The sequence below is a fragment of the Vespa velutina genome, chromosome 3 (genome assembly GCF_912470025.1).
Source record: "Vespa velutina chromosome 3, iVesVel2.1, whole genome shotgun sequence".
NCBI lineage: Eukaryota > Metazoa > Arthropoda > Insecta > Hymenoptera > Vespidae > Vespa > Vespa velutina.
In genome coordinates, this window is record NC_062190.1 from 3,560,337 (window position 1) to 3,573,063 (window position 12,727).

At 33.6% G+C, this 12,727-nt stretch overlaps 3 protein-coding genes across 9 annotated transcripts; 1 reads left to right on the forward strand and 2 right to left on the reverse strand.

The window, feature by feature from the left end:
- Positions 1-313: 313 nt before the first annotated feature.
- LOC124947905 (zinc finger CCCH domain-containing protein 18-like) lies at positions 314-7,043 on the forward strand. Of its 7 annotated transcripts, none has more exons than XM_047490698.1 (8): positions 314-607; positions 1,588-1,929; positions 2,107-3,123; positions 3,223-3,782; positions 3,867-4,126; positions 4,205-4,606; positions 4,971-5,297; positions 5,412-7,043. In XM_047490698.1, the coding sequence occupies exons 2-8, from the start codon at positions 1,857-1,859 to the stop codon at positions 5,821-5,823; spliced, it is 3,051 nt and encodes a 1,016-aa protein (XP_047346654.1). In that variant the 5' UTR covers positions 314-607; positions 1,588-1,856; the 3' UTR covers positions 5,824-7,043. The 7 variants fall into 7 exon arrangements, with proteins under 7 accessions (XP_047346654.1, XP_047346653.1, XP_047346651.1 ...); XM_047490697.1 differs by having other exon boundaries at positions 315-607; positions 1,567-1,929; positions 4,917-5,297; XM_047490695.1 differs by having other exon boundaries at positions 315-607; positions 4,917-5,297.
- Positions 7,042-9,156, reverse strand: LOC124947912 (acyl-coenzyme A diphosphatase FITM2). The gene has a single exon (XM_047490710.1). It carries the CDS (start codon positions 8,809-8,811, stop codon positions 7,606-7,608), a length of 1,206 nt encoding a protein of 401 aa, XP_047346666.1. The 5' UTR covers positions 8,812-9,156; the 3' UTR covers positions 7,042-7,605.
- A 393-nt stretch (positions 9,157-9,549) lies between these two features.
- On the reverse strand, positions 9,550-12,694 carry LOC124947907. The gene is made up of 4 exons (XM_047490703.1): positions 12,222-12,694; positions 11,756-12,083; positions 11,128-11,673; positions 9,550-11,044 (listed from the first exon to the last, which is right to left on the reverse strand). Exons 1-4 carry the CDS (start codon positions 12,363-12,365, stop codon positions 10,290-10,292), a joined length of 1,773 nt encoding a protein of 590 aa, XP_047346659.1. The 5' UTR covers positions 12,366-12,694; the 3' UTR covers positions 9,550-10,289.
- Positions 12,695-12,727: the final 33 nt, after the last annotated feature.

Here is a 12,727-nt window from a genome sequence, read left to right on the forward strand (position 1 = left end):
AAATTTTCATATCGCTCTTTACGTATCGCTTAGAAAAAGTTTCTTAAAAAATAAATACCTATAAGAAAAAATTCCATATTCCTTAAATCTTATTTTTTTTTAAGAATACAATTGATAGATTTGATATATAAAACTGATAATAATATTTTTTAATCGTTTGAAACTTTAATTATCGAAATAACCTATCATGGTTGAATTACGTTTCGATTGGTTATTTCCTTTACCAATCGTATGAGTGCAGCATTATTGTCAACCAATGAGAAAGCAGATAAAATCGACGTATACAATATATCCCATATATTATTCACTACGTTACATCATCTATAGCCGTGATCAATGACGAACTGTAACCGTATTGGAACTGAAAGTTTTGTGCTTGATTAACTTCTTCGTTTGTCTTTGTCCTTGTTTGAAAGAACTTAGATTTCATGGAATAGAGAATGGGCTGGGGATGTTAAAGAGATCCACATCATCGAGTTTTGAAAGTACGCTAAAGCCACAAGAACATCAAAATACGCACATTCGGTATTTCCTGGGTGACGTCGGAAGCCTTAAGCCTCGGGAGCTTTGAAATCTCCAAAGGCCCACAGGCATACGTGTGAATAAGGTAAGAATCCCATAATACGTTTTTTGCAACAATTCCTTTCAATTTTCATAATCTTTCATCATATGACATAAGCGAATCGATAAATATGCTTTTGCAACAAATATCCTGCAGATCGTATTGCAGTAATATTGATATAATCCTCTTCCTAACCTCAATCCATAGATTGTGTTCCGAATGCCCTAGATGAATCACTAATTGGAAAAGAAATGAATGCGCGTACATCGACGTGATCGTGATTTTCCTTTTGCTTTAAATTATTAATATGCTTTTCCCTTTTATGGTGTCATGCGTTATTAGAAAAATTATTCATTGGTATTGTTAAAGAATTTCAGCCAATATAATGGATACCTGCTCACAATCGATATATTTAGTTTTGATATATTAAATAAATAAATTTAACGAACCTCGAATAAATAGGTTAGTACGAGAGTAAATTAATTTGGCCAGAAGCAAATAAAGCAAATTTTGTGTTATTAAACCAAAAGATATCAACGTGGTATTTTAAAAAATTTTGTTCATAATTGATATATTAAGTTTTAAAATATTTTCATATTTTAAAACACCATTATGTTATGTTATATACTTCATTTATACTTCTTTGTTTTTAGAACGCTTATTACTGCAATCGATACTGTATTATTAATTAAAAACCGTTGTTAATAAGTGAACCTTTGATATTATAAATATTATACTTTTCCTATGTTATTCCTTGTCGAGCGATCAACTTTGTAGCAAAATTTTATTCTATTGCAAATAAATATTTGAAATGATTATAATTATATACATTTTTTTAAAAACAAATTATCAATAAAGACAACCATTAAAATGAATTAAATTTTGTTACGAATCATACAATCATTGTTTTCTCTCATATATCATTAAATATAGTTTGTTATTTGTTTCGTTCATTCTGTTTCCCTCTTTCCATTTTTTTTTCCTTTAATTTCCTTTCTCCATAGGCCCAAAAAATATTCTTTCAGGTTGAAAGTTCGTTCGTTATAGTTTCTAGTGCAGTACAAACGGTTCGCGGTTTACCAGTCTTTCTTAATTTGTGTTGTGTTCAAGTTGAAAGTTTAAAATGAAACGAAAAAGTTATAGGGAAAAAACCCTTAAAAAAAAAAGAAAGAAAGAAAAAAGAAAAAAGAAAAAAGAAAAAAACAGTATACTTTATAAAATGTGAAAAAAGTTCAGTTTAAGTATAAAGTTTAAAAAGTTAATAAATAAAAAGTTCGTAACGTGATATAAAAGTATGTTCAACGCGGTATGGAATGCGCGCGTTGTGCCTTCAAGAGCGAGTATTGCACGGGCTCTTTTTGACACAGGTAAGCTCATCGATGCCACAGATGCAGATTTTTCAGTGCTACATTTGGTCCGTACGCCTATAAATTGAGTTCTCAAGTAAGAGGATTTTATGTGTCAAATATTTTTAAACACTTTTTCTCCCATTTTTCCATTTTTCAAGTAATCGTATATATACTACTGAATTCTCTTTTTTACAGGCAACATGTCCGATTCTGGATCAGAAAGTTCCTCATCCGATGGTTACAATGGGCGAAGAAATCAACTTAGCACCACGGACGACGTAACCTCATCGCGCTTTTCACAACGATCATCCCTCTCTGATAGGAAGTCCGCTGCGAGTTCTGTTTCTTCCAGAGGAAAATCACCTGCTTCTATCGGATCTGGTCGAGGATCTAAATCACCGAGATCTGTTCCAGCTTCTCCAAAATCAGAATTAATGTCTCCTAGCGAAGAAGGTTCTCCACGATCTGAACGTAGTTTATCGAAGTCCCCACCTGCTTCTCCCAAGTCATATCACTCAGGCAATAATTCTTTAGATTCGCCACGTACTGATCGTAGTTCGTCAAGGTCACCTATTCGAGATGAAAGATCCTGTCTCTCGACACCGAACGATTCTAAATCATTACTCTACGGAGATTCCGAACCAAAGTCATATGAATTCGATGCCGATACTCAAAAATCCAGGGATAATTCACCAAAATCACTTTCATATAGAAATAGCGAATCTAGACAGAGTTCACCAAAATCTCCGAGATCAGGACGTAGCTCGGCAAAGTCTCTCGTATCTGGAAGAAGTTCACCAAAATCATATAAATCTGGTCAAGCATCCCTTATAGATGATCATGAATCTGATAAACATTCATCTGGACAATCTCCAGTAACAAAGAATGGCTCTTTTAATGAGTTGGATGGCGAGCAGATCTCAGATGGAGACATAGATGATGAACCAGAACCTGTTCTTAAATCAAAACCTACTCCAATATCTCATGGAGAAGATTTGTCAGACGTATCTGATCTTGAAAGTATGGACGGCGCTGAAGGATCCATGGATCGCGAAAGAGAGACTAGTAAAGAAAAAAAGGACAACGATGAACAGATTATGAAAAATGATGATAAAATTGTAAAGGAAGAGAAAAATGCTACCGTTAACATAGAGGAAAGCGAACAGCTCGATTTTGAAGCTGATGGTCAATGGAAAGATGAACGTGACGAAGGTATTGTTTTCATTTTTATATTTTTTGTAATAAATATATTTAGGAAGATATATTGTTTTTCGTTTATGTTTCTATCTTATATAGAATTTTAATTAATAGGAGATGCAGATATACCTGCAATAAAGGATCATAAAGATAAATTAGAAAGAGATATAAAAGATAAAGAGAAAGAAAAGGATAAAGATAAGGACAAAGATAGGGACAAGGATAAAGATAAGGATAAAGAAAAAGATAAGGATAAGGTAAAAGGAAAGGAAGATGTGGAAGCAAACGATAAGGAAGAGGGGGAAGAAGATGGTGACAAGGAATCAGAATTGGAAGAGGGAGAACTTAGCGATGGCGATGATGCTCGACCGGAGGAAACGGAACCAAGACCAGTTTGTAGATTTTACAATCGAGGACAATGCACGTGGGGTGTTAGTTGCAGATTCTTACACCCTGGCGTTACTGACAAAGGTAATTACACCATGTTTGATATGGTGCGACCAATGGCCTATCCTCCACATGCTGCCGCACCTCATGAATATCGAGCACACATCGATAGACCAAGTATCGTTCGACCATTAGCTGGTTATGGTGGTGCACCACCTCACACACCAAAAGTAGAAGAACTGCCTACTGAATCTGCTTGGGAGCGAGGATTACGGCATGCCAAAGAAGTATGCTTTCTATACATTGATGCAGAATTTACGACGAATAAACGAAATGGTAATCGAATCTACATTATCTTTTTTTGTTTATAGATGATGCGTAAGGCTAACAAACGCAAAGAATCTGACATGGATTTCGAAGAAAAAAAGATGAACTTAAGTTTAGGACAAGATGAGCTGGATCGTGAAGCAGGATATTATGTACGAGCTGCCAGTCCAGAACCACCTGTTGAAAGATGGCCACCAAGAGAACCACCGCGAAGGATACCTCCGCCGAGAATTACACCTGAGCGATACATCGATGAGCCAGAGACTTATTATCCATCTCCTGCAGCACCTTCTGATTATTATCGGTAAAATAAATAATCAAATGTATTATAAAAAGTAATTCAAGGATACGACTCTATTCGAAAAATCCGTGTTTTCATTAGGAGAGTACATTACAAGCCAGATTCTCGAACTCCTGCTGAATATCGGGAACGTCTTGAGTATCATGCTATTCCACGCAGCACACCACATTCTGTCTCACCGCCTCCACATTCCCGGGAACGGGAAAGAGATAGAGAACGCGAACGAGACAGGGAACGTGAGTATTATGAGAAATACGAGAAGAAGCACAAGCGACCATCTAGAGAAGTCATAGTGGAACGCATACCACCGACTAAAACCTGGCGCGAAGAGGAACCAGCACCTATGGAAAGGGGAAGAGGTGATGAATGGGCAGATCCATGGATGCGACGTAAATCTCCAAGTACCGTGCGCCGTAATACGACCTCGTCCAGGCGTCCTCGTAGACAATCCTATTCCTCCGGATCGTCTTACTCGTCGACCAGGTAAGATTTAGTTTTCAACGACGGTAATTATGAAAAAAAATTTTTCTAGTTATAATTAGTAGTAATTAGAATTAGGTTAATAACAAAGATGGGATCAGGTTCAATATATGTCATTAAACTAGCTTGGTATTTATCAAAGTGGAATAGTTTTTTCGAGGTTCTTGAACAATTATGTTTTGTATTATTCTTGATTCCATCTCTGGTTGGATATAGGTAAATACGTTATAGAATTGTACAAGAAACAAAAGAAAAAGAAGACCATCGAAATTACGAATTGAAATAAGAACGAGTAAGAGTATAATTTTTTTAGTTCTAGCCGTAGCTCGAGCCGATCTAGCTACAGTTCTTACGACTCCCTATCCAGGTCCCGTTCACCTACTCCTCCCTCTAGAACCCGCAGCGGTGGAAAAGGGAAAGCAACGGTCCCTTCACCACCTGCAAGCGCCGCAGCCGTTCCTTCTGGGGCACCACAGCGTGGTGCTATGCTAATGAACCCACCGGCTCCTTCTCCTCGTCCACCCAAAGGCTCCATCTCTCCTACTACTGGAACGCTTCATCGACGTGCTGGTTTGAATCCACCAGCTCCAAGTCCTTTATCGTCTCATCAACGACATCATGAAAAAACAAGAGATAAAGCAGCCATTGCTGCTGCTGCAGTGGCTAAGGTTATCAAAAGTAGATCTAGGTCTAGGTGAGAAATCTTTCGTTTTCATCTACATTTCAATCTCTCGTTTTGTTTTACTGTCATAATAATCGTTAATTTGTTAAATATGAGATAAAAATAAAATGGATTATTCTTTTTCAGATCTTCTCATAGTAGTTCCGGCTCGGAAAGTAGCGGTAGCAGTAGCGACTCGACCGAATCAAGTTACTCATCGTCTTCCAGTGAAACTCGTAAAAGGAAAGATTCCACACCTCCTTTAACTCGTAAAGATTCCAAAGCTATAGATGCTTTGAAACTTAGCGGCGCGAAGCAACAGATAAAACTTACTTTGAAGCCTACAAGTAACATTTCAACGACGAAGAAAATTGATCGTTCAACGATAATGGCTGGAAAGAAAAGAACCATTGAATCTCCGCCGTTGATTGATAGCAAGGCGAGTGTTGCCGCTGCTGCTGCTAAAGCTGCTAAAAAGGCTAGTTCGCGTCGGGAAGAACTCCTGAAGCAACTTAAAGCTGTGGAAGATGCGATTGCTCGGAAAAGGTCGAAAGTTTGAAGTCCTCAACCCAGGCTGCGCTTCGTTTCTTGCTTCGTCGACTGATACGATGTTAAATTCATAAAATAAGTAAATATTTCTTAGGATTGATGCATAATTAGCCATATAATATCGGGGACATATAATAATAGAAACACAGAATGGTGCGTGGATCAACGATGTTTTCAATTTTTACGACGAATATCCGATCTGGATAATATCTTTCATTTCTTTTTTTATTCAATTTTGTTTGTTTAATAATTTGAATTAATTATCACCAATCATGATTTCCTAGTTTTCTTCATTTCTAAAATCGTACCTTTGTATCTCTAAGTAACGTTTTTTATTACTAAAATCTCAGTAAGAGTTTTCAAAAGAACATGTTCAGTGAAGATAAAGCAAGAACTGTAGAATAAATACGGAAGCGCATATACTACGGATACTATCGTTTATTGCGAATAAAAGATAAATGCGTAACTTATTTTTGCTTATACTATGATTATCTAGATTTCTTCGTACATATATATTACGTACTTTATCATTTCAGAAAGAAAAAATATAAGTGTCATTATATGACAATAAATTGTCGCTAAAATGTATAAATATTCTACCTTTTACTTTCTTTTTTAAGGCGTAAGCTTGTATCTCAAAAATAACTCTGATTGATATTGCAAATAAATCGATCGAAGTTTATTTGTTTTAATTGTTCTTGCCAGTAAAAAAGGACCAAAAAATATTATTCCTATATTTTTATGAGTTAGAGCTCGAAAACGGAGAAATCATTATCATTATCAAAGGAAGTATTTACTTATCAGTTTTTTTGGTCAGGAAAAAATATATATGGTTTAATAAAAGAGATAAATTTATTATTATAAAAAGTGCGCATCTTATACATATTATTGTTAAACACGCAATGAAACGATATCGTAAAAAATCTTGTAGATCGACCGATATCCTCATGTTTTTTGCTAATTACTATATTAATTTGTTCGAAGTAATTCGATAGAAGCAAGGAAAAAAATTTACATTGAATAAGCATGGTATTCGAAAAAAAAAAAAAAAAAAAAAAAAAAAAAAAAAAAAACAATAGAATCCAAACGATATATTTATAAAAATTTTGATCACTGATAGTTGTTATAATTTAAAAAATTTCAAACAGGAATAATACGAAAAGTAGCGTAAATGCATTAGCATGAATTGAATGAAAGGTTTTTTCGTTTAATAAAAAGCATATACATGTACTTTGTACTTTCTCTCTTTATACAAAACGTGCGTTGTGAACTATTTACAATTCTTACCACAAAATTATTCTACCAACCAATAGAAATGAACACATTGTGTTAATAAATTAACAACAAATATAACTTATTAAATACAAATCGTAAAATTTGAGGTAAATTATGTAAATGTTTCGTAGTTACAATAGTTATATCATATCTTAATGAAATGTTATATTTTATCAACAGTCCATAGAGAGGTAACAAAGTTAAACATTCCCATATATTTTTTTATTGTGATATTTCCTAAAATTAGAAAACTCGAAGATATGATGCAATCATGTGCAAGAAAATGCTAGCCAATCATTTCTATAATCATATCAAAATGAGATTATAAGAATAATACCTACATAAAAGTATCATAATATTCTTTACACATTTTTATGTACATGATTTACTTTTTTAAATATTCACAGATTTTTGTAGTAAATATTAATAGAGTAATAGATAAAAATCATGAGATGATTTTTGAGTGTCCAGAATGAGAAAAGAAGATATAAAAAAATCTAAAAGAGAATGCACTAATTCAGATCACACGATACTGTGTAGGAGTTTCAATTTCTGATTGTCTATTCGTTGAGACAATTTTTTCTGGATTATCTTGACTAATTCGAATAGGAAGACCCATGAACCTATTGTTGGTTCCATTCAAAGTGCTACGTCTTGCTCGCGCTGCATTAAGGTCATGTTGAGGTTTAACTTCGTTATATTTGAAAAGACCATCACCTGGTGGTGGTAAGCCAATTTTTGGTGATTTGTACCACCATTGATAAGTGATATACCAAGTTAGAACGGCGGCAATACCACCAAGAAATTTTTCTATCATAATGTGATAATACAGGACGGTCGAGACCAGCATGACGTCCCAAAGTAATTGTTGCATAGTCATTACGACGAAAAGAGCTCTTAAATAGGGTGTAAAAAGATTGTGAGCTTTTTTTAGGAACTCTAGATCATTATCTGACAGATTCCGAAGTGGACCGAAGCTGGTTTCATTCGGTGTTATTCTGGAGTGTTCCTCTCGCATTATTAAATCTTTTATACCTTCCCAACCAATCATAGAGGAACCTTCCTCGGCTAAGATAAGGCTGGAGTATACAAGAATGAAACTATGACCTGATATATCGAGACCATTCCAAAATTTTCCTGCTTGAAGACATTTAACTTTGAATTGCAAGTGAGCCTCTTTCGTGTTAACGCAACGACCAAAGTTATTTTCAATGTAATTAAATAATTTTATCCATGTTAGCCAGGCCAATGTAGCAAGAACTAAACGAGCTAAGTGCCTCAATATAATCGACCTGCGACCGCAACCAAGCGTGTGAGACGTAAGAACTACCCATGGGATGGTTACTATCAAGAGCCATCCCCATCCCCATTTGACGAAATACCGATTGAGCGCATTATCCGATCGGGAAAAGTATGACCTAGGCATAATCACGAAATCAGCCACGAGAGATATCGTAAATATCAGGCCACAATATATGGCTACCTTCAATCTGGTATCAAAGAGCAAAGATTTTTTGCAAATGTGTAAAAACATAGTAACGAATATAAGACCTATTGAACTAGGTGCCGTGGTCGGTCTCGTCCCACCTCGATCCTCTTGATTTGAGCTTGGACGGAAATTTAAACGGCTCAATCTCGTGTTACCTCCCGAAAAAGAGTTTCCCATAAAACTATTCCCACTTCCGGTGTTCGGATGAATTCCTCTTCGTTTACCAGCTGCCATTCTTTTCGTTTTTTCTTGTTCTTCCGTATTTTAATTGTTTTCTCTTTCCCTTTCTCTATTCACTTTCAAAAGGTATTAATAATTTTGTTATTTCATTCAGTTCATAGTCTTACATTCATGGACTTCGAACTTATTGAGGTTAAACAGCTGATTCGGGATTTCGTCTTCTCTCGAATTGAAAGTTACTTCAACTATCTTTAAACTTCTTTTTTTTTCTTACGATTGATTTGTTAATCTAGTAATTAGGCTAAAATGTACATTGAACACTGTACACCGCGAGATTTTTTACTATATACCATGTAAACGATCGTATAATGTAGTAGATCCTAGCGCGCTCACAGAGCTAATTCGCTCAGTCATCAAACTACTCCCATTTTTATACTCCCTCTCCAACTCCAAGATAATTATGCATTAGTTACTTCACAATCGGCTACCTTGCGAAGAGTAAAAAGTCATAAAGAGAAAAGAAAAATTAATATCAGGATTATTCGTGTCATTTTCTGAAGATAAAAGATACAATTCAAAATTCATTCAGCTTCAATAATTTTTTTTTATACTTACATACGTATGCATTTAATTTTCTAACCTTTCTTTATACGAAATATGTGATTAGATGTATTATAAGATTTGATCACAAGAAATGTGCGCTTTATTTGCACACGTGTTACAATCAGTTGTACAGTAAACAGATTTTTTTTCGAAGGACGTGGGTATGAAACTTAAGGAAATTTCCACGTATAGCCCATTGAAAAACAATATATTTACGACGTTATTATTTGTCGATGTACATACATACAATATTTCGTTGCTAACATTGTTATATTGTGGAAATGAATACAATATTTTGAAAAACAGATGTTTCCTTCTATGCAGATTATCATATATGTGCGTAGAAGGTTGATAGGCGTAATAATAAGTGAGAATAAGTTGAAAAATGAATTTGTGACAATATGTGACAAGTAACAATTCGGGAGCATTTCATGTCTACGTTCGATGGTATGATTTTTCTTTTTTTTTTCTTTTTTCGTACAATAACCTTAAAATTTTATGTAATACATAAGCGTAATATTCGATGATAATATTTTGAAAATCTATAACATACAATGATATTGCTTTTTTATATCAATATCGGCGCACTGAAGCATAATACAGTTGTAAGATACAACGTGTAATGTCAATAACTCATTTCAAGGCACCATTATTATTATTTTTCTAGTAAAATGATTATTCGATAAGCTGGTTTTTATTTTGTAATTAAATTCGTAATTTAATTCAATCGAAAAATATCATTTCTTTTTATTCGTTAAATATTTTTTTTTATAGAAAAAAATAAATAAAAAATAAATAAATTTCACAATCATTCTTACATGTTCGTTATTTTGAAAATACGAATTACGTTCACAGCATAAAATCAATTGATTTGCAACATATTTTAAATAACTATATATGACCTGTGCCAAAATATGCTAATAAAGTATCTATCGTTTACCTACGCTTGTAGAATGCATAGAATTTGCATAGTTAAGGAGTATTTTAAAAAATTGAACATTAGGACGTGGTAAGTTAGATATTATTAAGTCTATTTTAACAATTTCAATTTTGGACGTGAGCATTCTAGGCGATTCGTTATTATATGAAGACCAATAACTTACCAATTCTGGATATCCCTCTTGATTAATATTTGCTGCTGCAATGGAATTAAATTTCACTCGTAAATCTAAATTTGGTTGACAGTTAGTACCATTACATAATTGAGTAACATCAGTTTGACTAGCGTTAATAACTTGTACGTCGGTATAATTAACAAAAACGATTAATACTCTTTCGATTAGTTTTCGTTCAATGATTTTAGGTATCGCATCTGTTACCGAAGGATTTGTATCGAGCCACTGCCAGAATTTTATTACAAATCCAGTGCTATATGGTTCTTCTGATGTTATTAAAAAGACTGGTTTTGAAACAAACGAATTTGGACTGACATATTCCCAAATTTTCAATGTTTGATTTGGTTCTTTTTGAAGAGTTAAATTCAAAGTAGCTTTACAAGATTCCCAAGAACATATGCCTTCATTTTCAACCATCAAACGATGATAACGTGTAGGCTTCCAATAATTATTTTGTTCATCTAACATCATCGTTTTAAATATACGTGGCGATGCTGTTATTTCCCTTTTTCTTTGCGATAAACTTGAACCATTGAGAAGTGCTTTTAACGAAACGTACTTTGTTATACCTAGAAAATGTAAAATATTTTTCTTAGAACAAAATATGAAAAAAGATATTTTTACAAATTACATATGTTTATAATATACATACGTTTGCCATTCATGTCGTGACATAAATATAAAATAGTGCCATCAGAAACAAGATTATATATATTAACTAAGGAACAATTATGTTTTATATATTTTCCCAAGAGTTGTCCTGTATTACCAGATAAAAGTACGAGAGAAGATATATTTCCTTGAGTTAATTCTACACTTAATAGATCTTCAATTCCATCAGAGTTGAGATCTGGTAAAATCACTGGTAATTTGGGAAATGTATGTACTTCAGAATTCCAGTGTATTATGCCTGTGGTTGGATCTATGCTCTTTAATAAACCACGTTCTCCAACAACAATGCAATCTGTCTTTCCAGATCGGTCTGTGTCAATGGATATGCAATCAATATTAGTAGGTACTCTTTCTAAACAAACCAACCATAAATAAAGGCCACTGGTTCCATGTATAGATACTATGGAACTTCCCCTTGATGTTTTGGAACTATTATCAGTATTGCTATCATTATATTCTTGACCTCGAAGTAAGAATATAAGATCATATGGAGATCCAGGTATTATAGTTATTGGCCCATGTACTTCTACAGAAATAGTAATTTGAAACATCAAATTGCAAACAACAAAATTGGTTTATTTATATATTGTTTTACGAATCATACTCACCTACATTCCATAAAGTTTTCTCCCATGAAACAGATGATTGTGATTCATTAACTGGTGGACATATCATAGTGTCACATGGTAAAACATACAAAAACACAAGTATTGTTACTATGCATAATAATATAGATATAACTAAGCAGAAACGTCGAAGAGGAGACATATCTCTGCGTTTCCATAAATCATTTTGCGTATTGCCTTCTATTATCATTTTAGGTATATCATCTCTGTAACACTTAATTATGTTTTGCCCATTCCTGGTTCGATTTGCTAAATTTCTAGTTTCATCCAGTGGATAGTAAGCTTCATGTTCGTGAACTGTGGTAGGCTCCTAAGATTATGATATACAGAGTTAAAATTAGAGTATGTGTACAATTTCTTTAATATAAAATTTTGAGATGTTTTAAATATGAGATTTGTAAGTGACCTAATTACTTTCTTCAATTAATTTTCAAATAATTGATCTCACCGTTGTTTCTCTCTCATCGTTAGTTTGTTTGTTTGTTAAATCATTTCTTTGTGTTACATGTTCATCTTCATCTTCGGTGTCAGTATTGCTCATACACTGAGGAAGAGGTGTATAACCTTTTCCACTGTGATGCTCGGCAGACATGATAAGATGTGATTTAATAAAATTATTGATCTATATTTGCCAATTTAGTGATTATCAATATCATAATAACATTTATCAGTTCATATTGAGTGCAGTTATTGAAAATTAATGTTTCAAAATTATTCAAACATTACTAATCTTCCCTATCACGAATAAACTTGAAGTAATCTGAAGACAGTATATGAATGCAATATCATATCTAACGACTATAGAGGGCAGATCAACGGACAATTGAAACACATTCGAGTTTGGTGGTAACAATGGAGAATTCAAAAAATATTTTATATTAATTATTTTGTTCTAAAATAAATATTAACATGTTTATTATCTATTAGTTCTATTTTTGATTTTATTTATGGTTA